This window comes from Anopheles stephensi, chromosome 3 (assembly GCF_013141755.1).
Source record: "Anopheles stephensi strain Indian chromosome 3, UCI_ANSTEP_V1.0, whole genome shotgun sequence".
Lineage (NCBI taxonomy): Eukaryota > Metazoa > Arthropoda > Insecta > Diptera > Culicidae > Anopheles > Anopheles stephensi.
Window position 1 is genome coordinate 39,530,253 of NC_050203.1, and position 18,885 is coordinate 39,549,137.

At 46.9% G+C, this 18,885-nt stretch overlaps 3 protein-coding genes across 4 annotated transcripts in view; 1 reads left to right on the forward strand and 2 right to left on the reverse strand.

The window, feature by feature from the left end:
* LOC118511940 (segmentation protein cap'n'collar) overlaps nt 1-1,392 on the reverse strand; it is a 43,913-nt gene extending 42,521 nt beyond the window's left edge. The window contains exons 1-2 of the mRNA XM_036055638.1: nt 1,201-1,392; nt 842-954 (exon numbers count right to left, since the gene is read on the reverse strand). Of these exons, the coding sequence (XP_035911531.1) occupies nt 842-943 (102 nt within the window). The 5' untranslated portion in view covers nt 944-954; nt 1,201-1,392. The remainder of the gene's footprint in view (nt 1-841; nt 955-1,200) is intronic.
* A 1,213-nt stretch (nt 1,393-2,605) lies between these two features.
* On the reverse strand, nt 2,606-12,985 carry LOC118511941 (aminopeptidase N). Of its 2 annotated transcripts, none has more exons than XM_036055641.1 (11): nt 11,542-12,985; nt 9,768-9,866; nt 9,651-9,689; nt 9,355-9,543; nt 9,186-9,268; nt 8,879-9,060; nt 8,624-8,804; nt 5,782-7,246; nt 4,793-4,935; nt 3,943-4,707; nt 2,606-3,868 (listed from the first exon to the last, which is right to left on the reverse strand). In XM_036055641.1, the coding sequence occupies exons 1-11, from the start codon at nt 11,660-11,662 to the stop codon at nt 3,722-3,724; spliced, it is 3,414 nt and encodes a 1,137-aa protein (XP_035911534.1). In that variant the 5' UTR covers nt 11,663-12,985; the 3' UTR covers nt 2,606-3,721. The 2 variants fall into 2 exon arrangements, with proteins under 2 accessions (XP_035911534.1, XP_035911535.1); XM_036055642.1 differs by lacking the exon at nt 11,542-12,985 and adding an exon at nt 10,006-11,256.
* Nucleotides 12,986-14,258: 1,273 nt separating this feature from the next.
* LOC118511978 (GTP-binding protein Di-Ras2-like) lies at nt 14,259-17,831 on the forward strand. Its single transcript, XM_036055717.1, has 5 exons — nt 14,259-15,372; nt 15,851-15,958; nt 16,045-16,230; nt 16,312-16,482; nt 16,549-17,831. Exons 1-5 carry the CDS (start codon nt 15,295-15,297, stop codon nt 16,852-16,854), a joined length of 849 nt encoding a protein of 282 aa, XP_035911610.1. The 5' UTR covers nt 14,259-15,294; the 3' UTR covers nt 16,855-17,831.
* Nucleotides 17,832-18,885: the final 1,054 nt, after the last annotated feature.

An 18,885-nucleotide genomic window follows, 5' to 3' on the forward strand; every position in this document is an offset into this window, starting at 1 on the left:
TTTCTTTCCCACGACCAACAGATGGGTTCGGAAGTGTTTGATGAATTTTTAAATCGATATAAAATCGATCGGCACTTCCGCCCGATGCCGCCGATCTGTTCTACGTGTTCCAATACGATACGTGTTCCGCGTTGCAAATGTGTATTTAAATAGCCTAAACACATTCGCAATAGACCACACTGACATTCGAATGACGGCAGTAGCAAAAGCACCCATCCGATCTTTACCAACACCACCGCGACGATCGTTCAGTTTGGATCAGAACATCGGATGCCGTATTGTTTTCTTTTTAGCCTTATAGAATATGATGCAATTATTAAGCCTTCATTCCTGCGTGCCATGTTAGTTGGTTGTTGCCAAAATGAATGAATGTGGTAATGATCGACAAACCGTGAGTGATGAGATGTGTGTGCCACAGATCTGGTGCCGCGATTCGTGAGCTGGTCATCTTCAGCGATCCTCAACGATACTTTTCCCGCTCGCTACCGGATGTTTGAGGTGCGGTGCACAGAGAGCATGATTTTTTTTTTTGTACTTTTGCACCAATTCTGGCGCTGATAACACCGCGAACCGCTTGGCTTCGATGATTAGTGTGTGAGAAGGTGGTTCAGATGAGCAGAATGAACATGATATATTGATTAAGTTCGTAATGTTAAATGTTGGTTTATTCACTTTATTTCACGCTTGCCGTTTACAAACATGATGCGATGATACAGACACTATAGCGGCAGCTTGCGGTGGTTTAGTATGTTTGCATAATGATAGCTATATGGATCGGGGATGGAATATGATGGTGCACATCGGTGCGGGCGAAACGGTCAGTACGGCTACGATACATTACCTGATGCTGGTTACCGATCGGCCGGGGACTATAGTCGATCGTCGAGAGCAGTTCCTGTTCCGGCGCCAGGGATTGCATTCGCGGCAAGTCAAAGTCAGCCATCGGCGATGTTCCTAAAAACGGCGAGCAGAAAAAATGGGATTCAGCTACACACGGTCGTAAACACACGGCATCTGTATTGAGCATCCCGCCATTCGCCGATGCGCATTATCTCTGCACACCACTACCACCACACCCTTACGCAAGCGAGCCATTGCTCGAGCTGCGCCTCAATTGATCACGCAAAACGGAACCTGTTGCTCGCGCAAAACCAGCATGATCATGTCGTGGGACGGCCCGCAAGCCATGTAAATACTTACAGCAGAATGGTCGGTGTGTGTAGCTGTGCAAAACAATAGAGCAAACAAGTATGGTTACAAGCGAATGTACACGCGCTGCGCTAGCTCTGGTCGGTTTTTCGGACACACGAGTACGAAATTAATCATACTTTTCCGTACACAGTGGAACTTGATAACTGCGATGACGTTATTCACGGCTGTTAGAAACGTTAGACACAACAAACGCGCACGGGGTGGTTTAGAATAGGGTGCCGAGTACTTGCCGGGGCACCTGTAACCGGGGCCAACGCAAACAATTTCGAACCATCGCTCCAGCAAACGATTGCGCATTGCCATGAGCGGCAATTGCAACGAACATTCTGGGTGGAATCTATTTGATTATATTTCAAAAACGAGCGACAAATTGCAGGAAAAGAACGAGTAAATGAATTTCATATAAATAAATAAAATAAAGTAAATTAAGCTTCCAACATGCACTCTAGTGAGGAAGAGTTTGTATGAATAAATAGAAAGAATAAATAATCTTTGCTCATTATTAGGACAATGGAGGAGCCGCTACAACGACGAGCTCTACGAGCTGTATGATGATCTCACTATCGTACAGCGCATTAGACTCGCCAGGCTCCGGTGGGCTGGTCACGTCATGAGAATGACACCGGACGACCCAGCCCGTAAAGTCCTTTTAGGCCGTCCACAAGGACAGAGGAGGCGTGGTAGGCCCAAATTGAGATGGAGTGATGGCGTTGATGCGTCCGCCAGAACGGCCGGGATAACGGATTGGCAGACGACGGCGCTGAACCGTGAGCGGTATCGAGGATTGTTGCAGCAGGCCAAGACCGCAAAGCGGTTGTAGCGCCTGATAAGTAAGTAAGTAAGCTCATTATTATACCTGAAAGAATTCTCGAGAACAAATCGATTTTTTTTTTATTCAATGCAATGGACCACAAGGCCCTCTTGAAGCGTGTAAAAGCTTACTTCCAGCTAATGCACTTAGGAGCTGGTTAAGATTGGGATGCTAACGAGGGCAAGGACTAGCGGAACGGATGCAGGGCGTATAAAGATATGCTCGGCACAGTCATACACGACATGAAATTAAAGACAAACTATAAGGAATGGGTCGGGCGCATCGAAATGGGAAAGCTGTATCTCCTCTACCTTAAGCAATCTCCTAACACTTAGCGATCGTTGATCGTAGAGAGTAGAGTCGGCAAGTAGACCCAATTAGGCCCGCTACGAAGGATCTCATTAAAAACACAGAGAGAACCTCGGGGATTTTCTTGGATCCTGGATCACTCAGCAGATGCATCAGCAAGCCAATGAGCTGTTTGCCTCGAGTACCGATGTACCCCGGCTGTGTCATCGACACTCAATTTATCATCAAGAACCACTCAATCTCAATATTTCCTTCATTCAATTAAATCAACACTCATTTTCACACCATTTATTTAGTTTGTTTTCCATGGTATGCAGTTTCGTGTTTGCTTGTTTCCTGTTTCTGTTTAACTTGCAAAGAAAAGTACACATGTTGCAGAAAGAGAGAGAGAGATAGATAGAGAGAGAGAGAGAGAAAGGAGTGATGATAGATGCACTAGAACCAATACTGAACACTGATTATTCATATTATTCAACGTAAAACGCTGCTGATGCAAACATGGCGGTCTTCAGACGCATACACACGCACTGAACACCGAACATAGGATTGTAGTTTAATGATCTTCACTAGAGTAGCCTTACGATCTTCTCTCCTTCCCTCTCCATCCTCTGCCTCATGGTTGGTTAATGTTCTGGTTGGTGCATCCTGCTCCTGCGTGGCGATTGCAGATTGCATGCGGACAAGAGAAAAGTGCCTATTCCTAGCAGGGACACGCACACGCCATCATACACCGAGCGGGCGTGTTCAGCACCAAATAGCAGCCTAAATAGCTAAACGCACCGAAACATCACACCAATTGGAGGGGGGCTTTGCTGGGTCTGCATTCTGTGCATCCTTCAATCACTATCGGGGTTTCAGCGGAGCGTTTTTGGATTCTGTGTATGATGGTTGTTATGGTTTGGGTTGTTCTGGGTTTTCGCTATGTCTTTCCTTAAGTTAGTGGCGAGATATACGATATAAATTGTCGATCACACAAACTATTCTTTGCATTCTTTGGTAACTTATATGTTTGTAGAATATATATATTTACACCTATATACCTAAACCGTAGACAGTGGAAGATTGAAGAACACCTTCGCCTCCTGCACGAGCGCGCCGTCCTCTTGGTATCTATAAAAGGAGTCTTGAGATTGTACTACGATAAATGCATTCTTGCCGCCCCCAGCTTGCTTGTCTTCGAAATTGTCCTCCGTTTGTCACTATCTTTGTTTCCGTACACTTTGTTTCTTATTTTTGCTACATCTCGCGTCTCAACCCTCGAAAGAAGGCATCCCAAAAATATCGATAATCGTAGAAGAAGAAAAAAGAAGTTGCCGCGCAGGGATGAAAAAAGTTGGATCGCACGAGAAACGAAATCTACTCCCCATCCTCTATCGCTCGCTGCTCTAATCAAAAGTGATATTTGCTCTCGATCCAGCTGTATATGGATGCTTGTGAGCGACTGACCCACTCCACGTTAGCGGCCACCGTACTGAGCGTCATGTTAAGCAGCTTTAGGCCTGGTCCGTCCCCGAATCGTGCCACCAATGATTTTAGCTGTGGGGAAGTAAGAAATGTTGATGAGCATTGGTCCTGCAAACAGGCAGGTCGATCCGCCAACTGCTACGTACCTCATCGTAGTCGAACTTTGTGGAGCCATATTGCGTGATGGCGGAGATGACCCGAGCAAACTGGACCGTGCCGCGGCCCAGCTTCGACTGGAAGTCGAACCATTTCGCCTGCAAAAACCGGCACGCCATTGCGCCGCCGGTCGGCGTACCGGCGATCGCGTCCAGCACCTGCACAATCTCAAACACGGGCAGCGTGATGACGTGCGAGAGCAGCCGGTTCTGCAGCCAGGCGTCCTTCGTAACGCCCAGCGCCCGCAGCAACTCCATTCGCTCCTCCAGCACGGAGCTTTTCTCGCGCCGCACGGCCATGTAGCGATCCCAGCAGAACTGCCAGTACTGGAACTCGCCGGACAGCACCGACCCGATGTAGGCGACGGAGCGCAGGTTAGGTGGTATCGGTACCGAGTGGGTAGTAAAGTTGGTCACCAGTCCCTTGGCAAATTTGATTGTTTCCGCTTCCTCCCAGAGCGCTGCACTGAGCATCAGGACCGGGCGCAGTAGCTTCGTTTCGTCCTCGCCGGTATCTTCCCAGCCAAGCACTTGGATGGACTTTTCCAGATTTTGACGCACGTATTCGGCCAGCACCAGGTAGCACTCGGAGTATTTGAGAATTTTTCTCCACTTCTCGAGGTGGCTTGTGCCCAGCACGATCGGACCCCATTCCTTTTCCTTCGGGAAGTACGATATTAATTCCATCGCGGCGTGGCATGGTATGAGATTGGCGTGGCAAAGGGTAAATATGTCCGAAACTAGTCCGACGCGGTCCTGCAGGAAGGGAAGACAAATGTTTAGATAAAAGTTTTATAATTCTAAGACAATACAATATTGTCCATCAATAACTCTTCCTTACCTGCGTACTAAATACAGCATTGTTGATCTGCATCTGCTCCACCAGCTTGGCCCAGTTTGCTTCATCGTACAGAACACGATAGTATCCCGTTTGACCGTGATTCAGTTTGATCCACTGGGCGGTGTGGTTTAACGTGATTATCACTGAAGAAAAAAATGAAAAAAAATTTATTACTAAAAGTCATTTCTGATAAAATAGATCAACTGTGATCGGCTTGGAAACTATGCTGAGCCGGTATCAAATCCGATCAGGATCATTTCATCGACATCTACATCGACAGGATGCAAGAACGACTTTCAAGAAACGAATAAATAATAAGCAAAAAAGTCACACACAGTCGACCAAGACCCTCGGAATGTATAGCAACAAAGATAGAATAATTGATATCAATTGGAAAACACTTTCAATGTCTGGTCTAGTCAGGTGGATCGAACCTTGTATTAGTGGCAGAGTCCCTGGTTTGGCAGACTCAATCAACGGAGAGCGTTCATCCGAATGATGTGAATAATCATTGTGCTTTGGACACTTATCATGGCATAGATCAGCATTTAAAGTGGTCACTCTTGTGAAGATAATAATCAGGCTAGAGGATTACTCTCAAAATGAGTAAATGATGTAGACATGCTACAAACTGTTCTGATCAAAGGTATACTGGCGACAAAAGGCGACCATGCATGAATATAATTTTCAAATTTGCACGAGAACATGGGTTGCCTGCAAGCTTTTAGGGATTATAGAATTCACACAGCAGGATCGGGGTTCGAATCCCATCCGGACAGTCCCCTCGCAGTGAGGATTAGCTATCAAACTACTATAAATAACAAAAAATGGCTACCGAACCACAAATTGTTTATAATCTTGTGGATATTATAAAGCATTTCGTTAAAAAGCTTTCAAAATGAAATCTTTTACGTTGGTGTAACATCCATCTAAGCCCTGAAAAGTCGTATTAGCCAATCGAGGATTCTCGTCACAGTACGCATACATACCTTCGCTCGAGTTCAGCCAGATGATTAAGCTTTGCTGTTCCTTGTGTTCGATCGACGTCTCATTTGTGTTAAGCACATCCGTGATGTAGTGAATCGGAAAGATCCATCGCGATCCTGCATCGTGGCCACTCTTGCCCGAAGAATCGGTCGGTGCAGCCGTCGTTGTTGTTGTCGTTGTGGTGCTTCGCGACGTCTCTCCGTCCAGCTCGATGTCCTCCATCGGCTCGTCATAGATTGCCAGGTACTCGGCCGGGCGGAATCCGGTCTGTCTCACGGTGAGACTGGTCCCGTTCATCGTCACGTTCAGCAGCGGGAAGGCGGCCGTGTTGGTCCACTGGTTCATCATTTCCTTCACGTACTTGCTGTTGTTAACTTGTTTCGCGCAGATCGCCCACAGATCGCTCGGTTCGGCCGTCTGGAACTGGTAAGTTTTCAGAAACTTGCCCAAACACTGGCGAAAGTGCCGCTCGCCAATGGCGGACTGCAGCATCGACATGAGTGCGGCCGATTTGTCCACGTAAAACGGATCATTGTTGCCGGAATCGCTGGCCCCGGCACTGATGCTTTCCCAGCCCTGCAGTGCATCGATGTCCAGTGCCTTCGTCAGCGTGTCGATCAGAAACAGTTCCTTCATCGGCCACAGCGGTTGAATGGTGGCCAGCAGGAATCGGCTCAAGTACCGTATAAGACCCTCCCAGAGCCATTTGTGCTTCCAGGCTTTGGGCGAGATAAGCCCGCCGAAATATTGCTTAACGATGCCTTCGGAAATTTTTACCACCGACATGTGGTACTCCTTCGACGAGATGGCGGTCGGTTCGTTCAGGAACGACGTCCGACACACGATCAGCCCGAGCGAGCTGGACAAATCGTCGAGCAGGGCGGGCAGGGCCACAAAGTCGAGCTTGGAAAGTGGGTACGCCACCGACAGCCACTGCTGCAGATACTCCAAAATATCGCGCGAAGTGTGCAGAATGAACGAACCCTTGGCGATGTGTGTTTCAGGTGCGTAGAACGAGTAGGCCGGTGCGGTACGTATCAGTGCCGTGTCACCGTTCCACACTGCATCCTGTTCTTGCAGCACGGTACCGTTCGCTTTCGGCACTGCACCCGACTCAACCGCACTGATCGTGCCATTGCCTTCGGACATCTGAGATGGTTCCTTGGTTGGAGGGTTGTTGGTGAGCTTGAACAGGTTCTTCGACAGCAGTACGGCGGTAAGATGACGGAATGGTTTTTTGTCCGTTTTGGCCACCTTGGATGTTGCCGCCTTTCCATTACCCGGTCCTGCTGCACTTGCGCCTTGTGCGGACAGCTTTCCCGTGCCGGCTCCTGGGCCCCCGTTGCTGCTCGCGTTGACCTTTTGATATTTCGCCGATGGCTCCAGCAGCTCCCGCTTGAAGTCGCTGATGACCCACGAGACTGAATCTGGTGGAAGTGGTGGTGTTTCGGCAAAATCGTCACGAAGCTGGAACATAATAACAACAAACGTTAAAGCTTAATTGAGAAAATTGAGTTAATTTATCTACCGTTGGAAAGTTTGTCCTGCGTATGGGAGAATAATATTGGATCCTACCGTGCGAACGTTTGATAAATCGAATCATGGATCAAATATGATTTGCCTATACAACAGCTAGCACTAGCTATACGACCAACTAGTTTTGTAAGGTAATTGCAAACAAAATTACTACATGTGCCCCTAATTCGTATCAATCACATTCTCAAGACGATATCAGATAATATAAGTGCTTATTGCAATATAATTTAGTATCATTAAGGATATTAGGTTGAGCTGTTTTGCAAGCTTCTGCTTCAACATTTCCCCCAAATAAAAGGATATATCGAGTTAAGGACTGGAATGGTTAGGGGATCTTTGAGGCAAAATTTAATTTTTTCCCAACGTTGAGCCTTTATATTTAAACTTCAGGAAAGAAGGACTACATCCAAACAGTACATTTACTTTCAGCATCCCGATATTCACTACGGTATTCATTATTTTTTATGTATATATCCCAATCTAACCCAATGTGGAACTTTGCAATCCCACAGTCATAGAGTTTTGCATTCAATGAGGGGAAAATTTTATCCAATTCTGCAAAACTGAGAAATTGTGAAATTTCGTCCAATCCTATGCTTACATCCTCGCGCCGCACTATTCACTGTCAATCGGGTATGACGCAACAATTTTTTGGAAATTTAGGCGGAAAAGTTCTATAATATTGATCAAAGCCCTGTAACAGCAGCTTCAAGCCAAACAGTGGTTTGTGGATTTCTACTTCCAGGCTTTCGGGCCTTAAGACCATTCCATACAGATTGGCGCATGGCGATCTCTTTGGGTGTGCTGTAACCAGTGATGGGCATAATTAGCACCAAAAAAAGCGAAACTGGTTTGGGACGGTACCTGCTCCAAAGTAGGTGCAAAAGAACCGATCTGGAACCGTTCGGAATCGGTGGAACTTTCTGGAACCGCATTTCACATGTGTTATTTTTTAATTCTTCCGTATTGTAATGCATCGTGCGAGCAATACAGTGGTGCATCGTCTCCATTGTCAACGATTCATTTCGCCGGAATTCGAACCGGATTCAAACCGGCTGCCTGAACTGTGGGTGCATTCCAAAGAACTCATCACTCATCACAATGTTAGCAGTAAAACAGTTCCAATGATTTAAAGTAACATTTTCGAATCACTGTATTGGCCCAGGTTCATCCAATACTCGAGTACAAATATCATCACTATCAAATCCCATCCCAAAAGCTTTGTGCTCACGACTAGACTACCCAGCTACGAGTCCCAAGTCCCAAGTCCAAGAGAAGCCAGAACTCGAAGCAAGAACGACCACTTACCAATCCCGTTCCCATGTAAAAGCCAACATCGTCCGTATCCTGCACGATCGAGTTGGACAGCCCTATGTGGAACCGATCCCGGAACAGAGAGATCTTGAATGCTGCCCTCAGATGTGGTTCATCAAAGCATGGAAATGCTTTTCGAGTGCTGCCGGGCTTCAGAACCGTTGCTGCTAATGTCCTGCAAAAGGAAGGGGAAATCATCGATAAGCCATCTTATATTTTGCCCCTGCGTCAGAATTCCTGAACACCTACTTTTTCAGATCGAAATCGCCTTCGAACTGATCGAGTATCATCTTCGAGTGCCATCGTATGCTGAGCGTGTAGTTTGCCTTTTTCCGCAGCTTTTCCCTCGTTTCGATGTACAGCTGCTGGCGCGGTGTGTACTCCAGCATGCGAAGAATTTTCAGCGCAAATCCTTTCGGTCCCACCAGTGCCTGGATGTGGAGCGGGAGCGTTTATTTTTAAAAATTGCGATACATTTTTCATGCCGGGACGAAGGTTCATGAAGGTTTGCCGAGCCAAGCCGAGGGTGTGTGTGTTGCAATATTCAGATGCCTACCTTTTCGGTAATGTTGAGATCCTGGGCGTGCAGCACCACGAAATTGGTTTCCTTCTCCACGTACAGCTCTATCGACACTTGACCTGCAGGAGGGAGATGACAATGCAGAGACCGGTTTGAGGGTGTTAAAAAATCATAAGCGGATTTCCAAGAGACCGTCAGCCCTTACCTTTAACGTCCAGCGTCGTTAGATTGGGATGTATGGTCAGAATGTACCGATTTGGCTTCACGTTGCTCGGTAACGTGGGCAGAAGCCACGGAAACGGTTGGCCATTCGTTGCGATCGGTTGAAACGGTTCCGAACTGTTGTAACCGTCGGGCACGTACCCGGGCGGTATTTTCCCGGCACACGGGCATACTGAAGTGAGACAAACCAACCAACAACAGTTAAAAGCAGTGTAAACAAAATCACCATGGCTTTAAAAGGACCGATAGACTTGTGGGGCCCATCTGACCGTGACCTACCTGTTTGTGGACCGGCGTACGCTATCACTAGGGCCGTTGCTACAATATTATCGAGAAGGGAGAAACGGTTGGGGTTAGTGTGCCGTGGAGAGCAGCTTTCGGGTGGTTAATAACTACCTAGCAATGTTCCCAGGACGATTGCTGTCACAAAGAGTGCCCGTTTCTGTGAGCAAACCGCAACGCCATCGCGTACCGGCCGGGACGAGCTGTCGCCACCTGAAACATTATCCACCCAAAGAAAAGTAGACATTTAAAATCGACCAAATCGTAGTTGGAAATTGTTAAGAACTAATCTAGCCATTGCAGAGTAATCTGGCATTGGCCCCACTGAAAAGAAGCGTTTCCCATTGCTGACCTGTAAGGAACGCATCGTCGTCAGAGTCCGGCTCCGTCATGCCGATACGTTCTCTGCGCCACGGTTTGTTGTTAGGGCCACCACTGCCAACGACCGATACTTTGACGGGGCCCCCCTTTCTTTGCTCGCCAGCCAATACGGCGGCTGCCTCCAGCACAGGCGGAAACGGTTGGGGGTAAGAGGGTGGGGGGAGGTCTGGGAGGTTTAAATTAAAGCAACACTACCCGGTCGAGGACGCGCTGATTGCCCCCGAAGGTAGGATTGTTGCTGTTGCTGGGATTGTCGTAAGCCACGCTTAACTAAACCGTACCGCCGACGGTAGCAGGCAGAGAGAATGCAAGGAACAGTCTGCTTCTGCTACACATGAAGTTGGTAGTGGGCGCGTAGACGGGGACGGAAAAGGAATTGGCGCGTTTCAGTTGTAGTAGAAATGTTTGTTCGCACTACCATAACACAGCACTATGCGATTGCTTGAGACAGAGGATTGCTGCTGGCTCGGTGTACTTTGTAGCGATGCGTTTCAAAGTAAGAGCGCCGTCGTCCTAGGGGACGCCGTCTCACAGAACGAATGGCGTGCTTGCTAACCAGCTTTGATGGACATCTGCCGCTTCCACCAACCAAGCTTCCACCCTTAGAGGGACGTACAATACAATCCTTTCAAGTGCATCGCGCCATGCAGCGGACGACCGAGTTAGGCAAATCGTCCTTCACACTGGAAGGAGCTAGCTTTTTGTTTGCTGATATTACGAAATGTTACAAGCACAGCCACCGAGCACTGTACACTCCGCCGAATGCTTATCGGTCGGCCATTGCTGCAGTCAGGCATGGGACGGTAGGGTAGCACACGCGTATCAGCGCAAGGTGAAACTGTGCGACGACTTCCTGTTTCCTTTCCTGCTCACGTCCACACAAGCACCAATTTGCAGCAGCGTTTCCTGATTAATTTTGTCTGCCTGCCTGGAAGCGTCCAACGGAGGAACACGGGTCTGGTAACTACTGATTCAGTGCGGATGTGCCTCGACTGCACCACGGCACGCTATTCCAACCAACTTTGGCGAGGTTTGCACTGACGGCCCGAGGCGGCCATCTAGCATTAGAAGCAGAAAAAACACACGAATAGAACGGACGGAAATGTGTGTGCGTGTGCCAGAGGACGTCGAGCTCGCACTGATGATGATAGGGAATCTGTCAATATTTTTCCACATTTACACATCCACCGGACATGCGCAGATGCGGGGCATCCATGACACGGGGGACTCTCTGATGCTTTGGCTAAGTAAATCTCGATGCTGCGAGTGTGTGGGTTTCGTAAGGGTGACATCGGTATCGGAAAAAAGGACAACGTGCCGATGAGTCGTCCCTGTGTTTGTGTGTTGGTGAAACGGCCTCGCGGCCAAGCGTTGATGTTTCGCTGTGCGAAACGTTAAGGCATCGAAAGGCCTAACTAATAAGGAAATGGCACCAATTAGGTACTTCCGACAGCTAAATGACTACTACCGATACTACTGCAGAGCAGCGAGAAGCAACTGCACTTACCGAACTTATTTATGCCGTTCCGCTTTTTGCTGTCTGTCTCGGACAGCTTGTCCATGCCGCCCAGTGGCTCCAACTCGACGCTTTCGGCCATCGCAACCTTGTAGTCATTTCTGCGCTTCATTGTGCGGCGTGGACTTTACCGGTGGTCGTTCGTGGTGGCCGGCGATATGTACTGAACCGCTGACAAGTTGTTTGCTAACCAATACAACACTCCAGAGCAATAACAGAATTCACGAGGACGACTACGACCGCACTTTGGTGTGTGCGCGAGCCCCAAACCGGATGGCTCCACTTGTTGATAAACACACACACACACACGTCAGCGAGACGCCTTTTGCTAAATGTTTTCGCCGCGAACCACTTCCCGGATGCTCTCGGGGTTCCCTTTCTAGCACCAAACTCTGCACCGCAGCCTACTAGCTCTACTAGCTGCTCCTTGACGACGACGACGACGATGATGATGGCCACCACTACTACTAGGTACTACTATTTGCTACTGATATGCATTCGGTTTGTTTTCGGAAGATAAATATATGTGCGCCGCAGAAAAAAGTCCTGACTGTGCGCTTTTGGGGGTGGTGGAGGGTTTTTGCTCTCTAAATTCGGTAATAATACTGATTGGAGACGGAGCACAGGTATATGTTTTTTCCTTTTTTTTTGTTGGTTTTCCCGGTACACTGTAACAGGCTCAAGAGTAAATTGTAAAAGTGTGAACTAAACGCTCACACGCGGTAAATCTCGTTCAAAACAGCCAAAAGTTGAGTATTTTCGATATGGTAAGCAGTAAAAAGTACTGTGTATAGATAGAACGATGAGGATTGTGAGTGTTTGGTACGCTTTGCGGTTCGGTTCGGTTCTGACTGACTGACCCCTTTGGTTCCTGCTGTTGTTTCCTGTTGGTTACATCCTTGCGGGGTGCATCTTCTCTCGAGGGTGCCGTGAGTTATCGCGCCTAGCCACCACCAAATGGTCACCGCTCCTTCAAATGATAGCACAAAGCGCGCACGGTAAAATAGCACTATTTCCACAGCGTGTAAAAGTTGGTCGAATTTGGTGTTTTTCCCGCCTGCAATCGTTCGTTTGTGCCGAAATTTTGTTATTTGTTTGTTTTGTTTGTTTTTTTTTTCTTTCGGTACGATCCGGCACTACACCCCGCGGTCACCCATGGCGGTTTTCGTTTTGCGTGCGCTCGAATCTACGCTCTATTCACCACAAACGCTCGTTGACATTTCGGCAGGCTGATATTGATTTATCAATAAAAATGCGAAACAGCGTGGCTGAAGGACGAAGCGTGGAATAGAATTGGCAAATGTGGCGTCCGCCGTTGCGCATGCTCCGGCCGTGTTGAAAATTCCCGAACGGGCTGTTGCCGTCCGAACAGGGGTGAACAGACCCTCGTCACAGGGTTGGATTGAATGGGAGAGTGTTATTTAGAGGAAATTTTTAGGATTGTTTCTTCAAAATGCATCCGTAACCTTCAAGCTTATTTTGAGCTTTAGCGATCTAGAGATCGAGAGACATTTTTTTTCGATTATTCATAGAGGCTTTGGGTCTTAGACACCTGAGAGAATGCCTTTGTAGCTCGCTGTTGATTAGTTTACGGCAGTCCATTAGCAAAAGTTTTCCAAAATAGTGAAACGGTTTGTTGGGTAATAATTTACGATAGTCAACTGGCCTTCTTCTTCTTCTTGTTTGACCTAACGACCTCTTAAGTCATACCTGCCATTTCTGGGTTACTAGACTTAAAGAAACTACGGGGGAAAGGTCTGGATGGGATTTGAACCCTGGTCCTGACGTATGAAGACCGGCGCCGTAAAGTTAGTCGTTTCTATTTTTCCATCTTTTTTTGTGGTGGTAGAGTTACTACCACCTCAATAGATCTTCTATTACAGGTTTCCTTGACGTGACTTACCAGAAGCTAGATGGGCAGTTCTGCGTACGGGGAAACAATCCGGCAGTTGAAAAAAAGATCCAAAATTTGCTTGACTCCTGCGACCGGGACGCGATTTCTGGATGGATAGGTTAGTCATCTAGTAACATTGTCGATTTTGGAACAAGACCAATCCAAACGAGGTTCACCAAGGTGCTAGGCCTCGCCACAGAAGCTTACTATTTGGCTGTGCTTCTTGGAGTTAGACCAGACAACAAGCGATAATTCTTCTGGTAGATAGATTCAACATGTACATCAACGATATTCCACTCAAGTTTTTCATCAAGGAAAGCTCTTCACCAAGCAAACTTCCTTTGGGGGCGACCAATCATTATCTTCGCATGCAGAACGCTTAGTTGATATCTCTTTTACATTTAATTTTACAATTCATATATTTGTTACAGCTAGAAGAAATAGAGCCAATAATCGATGCATACCAAAAGGTCCCGAATTTGAAGTAATTCCGCCATGGGAAACGGTCCACTTAAAAGTCCCACACAATCAGGTCCTTTTTGACATTGTGTCACCGAGCTCATCTCCGAGAGCACGAAGCAAACTGTACTCACTTTATCACGAGAGATAAGAGCATCCACCAATCCGCCCTATCTGTCCCACTCGTTCTATCAGCCGGGCAAGAGCAGTACCGACGCAAGGGCGCACTATCTATTGTCCGTTGGAAAAACAAGCCGTTCCCCGGTACGGGTTTTCCACTCGCGGCAGAGCGTGATGGGTGATATGGAAGCTTCCGTTTTTCGCGGGAGCACACGAGAAACTGCGGAAACTCGCGAGCATCGATTGTTTCTGGTGGGGCAGAATTGTCAAAGTAGAGTATTTGTGTTTTGGGTTTGTCGGGGGAGCGGGACCGAGAAGGCGCGACGCAGAACATTCAACGCAGCGTTCACAGGGTGGCAAACTGTAAATAGAGCGAGCGAAGGAGTTCCAGCGTTCTATGCTGCTTTTCGACCGTGCTGGAAAAATCCTCACAAGTTTGTTGTTGCGTCTTGTGCGTTGTACCTGTCCCGTGCACTGGGCCGTGTGGTTTCGTTCGTGTTTTGCGCGGCTTCATCCGAACAAAACGAAGGAAAAGTGCGTTTTCGGCCCCAGCCTACACACGCACGAATTTTCGGACACTCGGCCATCCCCACACCCATATGCGCGTACACACACACACATGCAGTAGATATCAAACGCCAGAATGGTGGTAATGTAAAACGGCCAGCAGCAGCATAGGCAGCCCACGGTTGTGTCGCGCGCTGAGTGATAGCGAGGGAAAAGTTAAGCTTAGCAGTTCTCGGTTCGCCAATGTAACGCAAAAACCCACTCGAAAACGCAGTTCGTCCGCAAACTAAACATCGAATTTTTTGCTAATTTATCCATCGGATCCGCCGCCGCTAGAGAAAGAGAGAGAGAGCAGCAGAAAAATACAGCATTGTGATGGTGTTGTCGTCGTTGTACAAATGTTGTTGATAGTGCGAGAGTACAGTAAAACGCGGCCAGATTCGCGATTGTTGCCAGTTTGAAGCGATAGCAAAGTTCTTGTTAGAGTTATTATACATATTATATACACACACCATATATACATATATCTGCATATATATATACACACACACACACGAACACACAAAACACGCACCGTACGGCCCCCGCTAGTTTGTGCCCCACACACTGTGTTGTGCATCGGTTGTCTTGCATTGAGAGTGGTTTTTTTGTTAGTGGTGTTTGGTGTTTGGTCTGGTGGGGCGAAACAAGCAACAGCAACCTCCTCTTAGTAGTAATATCCAACGAACGAACGAACGAACGAACCAAGCAACAAATCCACCAAGATGGGCGAAATGGATAGGAATAACAAGAAAATTTTACAAAACATCAAAATGCCCGAGCAAAGCAATGATTACCGAGTGGTACGCGACTGTAATGTATAGAATTCATCCTCCCAAGTCCTAGTCCTGCGATGCTCCCCGACATCCCACCCACACTCCCACACGCCCCACTAGCGTTCCTCAAGGGTAACGTTCTGAGTGCCGCGAAAATCCAACCACTTCCCACCCAAAACAGGGTGTGGAGCGCGGCATGGCGTTCGTTTCGGGGTGCATCTAGCGTTAATGTCTTGATTTGATTTTGTGTTCCGGTTGCATGCAAACCGTGACCCTAGACAGTGAAGTCTCGCTAAGCTGTGAAGGGTTCCCCCCTTTTCGGGTAGGGTTTCGAACCATTCTCGTCATGGTTGCGTTGCGTTACTATGCAACGAAGCGATTGATGCCTACTACTGCACTCTTGGAGAGACTTCACTGTATACTAGAAGGATATGTTGTCTGTGTGTTCCTGTCTGTTTCGAGTTCTACATTTTTGATTTTCTCTCCCCTGGATGCATCCCTGGAGGTGGTGTTCGGGGCCGGAGGTGTTGGTAAAAGCTCGCTGGTGCTGCGATTTATCAAGGGAACATTCCGCGAAAGCTACATTCCCACCATCGAGGACACGTATCGGCAGGTAAGACGGGACTCCAAACCAGGCACGCAATTGCTTGCTAGAGTTCTTCACTGCATTCTGTTTTCTTTTTTTTTTGGCTCGTCCAGGTGATAAGCTGCAATAAAAACATATGCACACTGCAAATCACCGACACGACGGGTTCGCATCAGTTCCCGGCAATGCAGCGGCTGTCCATCACCAAGGGTCACGCATTCATACTGGTGTACTCGGTCTGCTCCAAACAGAGTCTCGAGGAGCTCCGGCCAATTTGGAGTTTAATTCGAGAGCTGAAGGTGAGTGTCAGCGCCGGACACAGTGCCGAACGCGGTTTTCCATCTTATGGGTTCGGTTTGTTTTTTTTTTCGATTCCCCAGGGTGAAGAAATATCCCAGATACCTGTTATGTTGGTCGGCAACAAATGTGATGAAAGTGAAGACTTACGCGAGGTGACCAACATCGAGGGTCAGACGGAAGCCGCAACCTGGGGAGTATCGTTCATGGAAACGTCTGCCAAAGAAAACCACAATGTTACCGAACTGTTTCAGGTAAGTGTCCATCTGCCTCTTTGGATGCCCTTTGATGTTAATCACACCCCTACTCCATTCGGACAGGAACTACTCAACATGGAAAAGAATCGCAACGTATCACTGCAGCTGGACGGGAAGAACAAGAAGAAAAACAAGAAGAAAATGATGAAAGAGCAGGCGAAGGAGGAAAAGCTGCTGAAGGAAAAGAAGGAAAAGCAGCTGCAGCGCGAGAAGGAAAAGGGGAAGGAAAAGGACAAAGACAAAGAGAAGCAGTCGAAGGAGAAAGAGAAGGGCAAGGAGGGAAAGGAGAAGGCCGCTGCCGGAAATGGTCAGCCAGCGCCGGCGGGCGAAGGAAGCGGCACGCTGAAGGAGAAGTGCAAGGTGATGTGAAAACCTGGCATCGAACCACCAAACCTGACCGATCGCGCTCGGATCGACGACCATTACGATGATGACACACGCACGCTTACTCAACGCATGATCAAGGGCGGACGAATCCGCCGACTCGAAATTCGTTACATTATTGATATTATATGAGGAACCTGGCTGCAGCAAATGGCGCCGGACATCCATCGAACTACATACACAGCAACACACTCGCGCACATATGCAAACGCACACACACAAACACATACACACAATCAACACAGGACTCAGATAGAAAGGCCGGGAGGATAATAATATACTGTTCTGTCCCGTCCGAGGCAGGGACAGAAGGATCTGTACATATGCTGCAGTGGAGCCGGATCGAGGACCGATCTGCAAGGGCGCGTTCCGGCACCATATGGCCAACAGGACGAAGGACGAAGGCAGCAGAATAGCAATCGAGTTCGTGTCCGTTTTTTGCGCGAACCAATCGCCCGTATTTAAGCTTCTGCGGTGCGGAAGCGCTTACATTCCCCACTAACACACTTATTTGAAAATTTAAAACGTATCGCGCGTATCGCAACAAGCAATCGACATGATAGGGTGGTGAGGAAGGGGGGGATGGGAAAAGAGGGCTGATGGGGGTGGAAAGATGGACAAACGAAGAAAGAAAAGCCTGGCATGATAAGCATGGTTCGGGAATAGAAATTCCTTACGACAGCATTCATATATACAAGAACAAAATACCAATTCTCTTAGCTATATCTCTTAGCTTACCAAATAATAGACACAAACACTTACACACACACAAACACACACTCAGTAACACACACACACTCACACGAATCGAATAGACGCTTAACTGAAGTGCACTAGATATAAAAAAGGAAAAACAAAGCAACCGTAGGAAAATTAACAATAACAATGATTATATTTTGCTTCAAATATAACAAATAATAAATCGTTGAGATAATCACTAGTGTGTGAGACCGTTACTAAGACCGTTGTGCGTGTGTGTGTGCGCTCGCGCCATAATAGCCCACATCTCCCGCCAGCAGTTGAGCGTAACGGGTGTGCCAGGTGTTTGAATGTTATTTTACTTTTTAAAAGAGTTTTAGCAGTGATTTTGCTGTTTGTTTTAGTTGGTTAGATAGATCGTACGTTGTGTTTTTTTCCTGCTTTTTGCTGCATAAAACCGTACATAGGCACAGTTTAGCTGTTTTGCTTCTTTCGCCAAACTTGTGCTTGTGCAATCAGAGTTAATGAATTATGTAAAGCTTTAATAAAGCTTTTGTAATTGAAACGATGTCATTGATTGATTGTTTGTTTTATTTATTTATTTATTTATTTATATATCTGTTTATGAATTTATTTATTTAACTATTTATTCATTTATTTACTTATTTTCTATTTTTTACTTATTTTTATTTATTCTTATTTAGCTCATTGGTTTTTTATTTCTTTTGTTTTTGTTGAAAGGAAATTAAAAATAATTTATTCATTGAGCGAGGGTTTTCTATTGTAATGTTTTTTTTTGTTTCTTATTTTTTTATATTTTTAATCTCTTAATGGAACTTTTAAAAAATATGTTTTTAAGAAAATTCGTTCCAATGATGCAATCAATGGCTAAAGATACAATCTGCGACAATTAAAAACTCACTTCAACGAACTCGTTGTGGACCACTTTCCATCGTGCGGTAAGCAACGCTGAGAAATGTCTTCTCGGTGTGGCCTGAATCCGGCATTTCCATCCGTACCATGGGTTCAATTTCGCCAAATAGATACATACATTGACTTCATCCTTTACTCTCGCATTGATGAATTATTAAACGCTCAGTTCAACGAACAGACAGAGATAGCTAGAGAAGTTTTAGTTGCAGATATTAACATGCTACTGCCAAATGAATATCGCCTACACAATTTTGCCTGTTGTTTCAAGATCAAGTTATACCATTCGTCGTGGAGATAGTTCGAAACTATCCGAGAAGATTCAATTACTGGTCAAATTTTCACCGTGTGGTAAATCATGGATAGGATGGCTGAGCAGTACCAATA

Bases quoted from the DNA above. Each gene is read 5' to 3' on its own strand.
- LOC118511941 (XM_036055641.1), bottom strand. From the start codon at position 11,662: ATGAAGCGCAGAAATGACTACAAGGTTGCGATGGCCGAAAGCGTCGAG. The intron at 4,708-4,792 runs GTAAGGAAGAGT...CCCTTCCTGCAG, and splicing joins ATGCTGTATTTAGTACGCAG to GACCGCGTCGGACTAGTTTC. The intron at 3,869-3,942 runs GTACGTAGCAGT...ACTTCCCCACAG, and splicing joins CAAAGTTCGACTACGATGAG to CTAAAATCATTGGTGGCACG.
- LOC118511978 (XM_036055717.1), top strand. From the start codon at position 15,295: ATGGGCGAAATGGATAGGAATAACAAGAAAATTTTACAAAACATCAAA. The intron at 15,373-15,850 runs GTACGCGACTGT...GCATCCCTGGAG, and splicing joins AAAGCAATGATTACCGAGTG to GTGGTGTTCGGGGCCGGAGG. The intron at 15,959-16,044 runs GTAAGACGGGAC...TGGCTCGTCCAG, and splicing joins TCGAGGACACGTATCGGCAG to GTGATAAGCTGCAATAAAAA.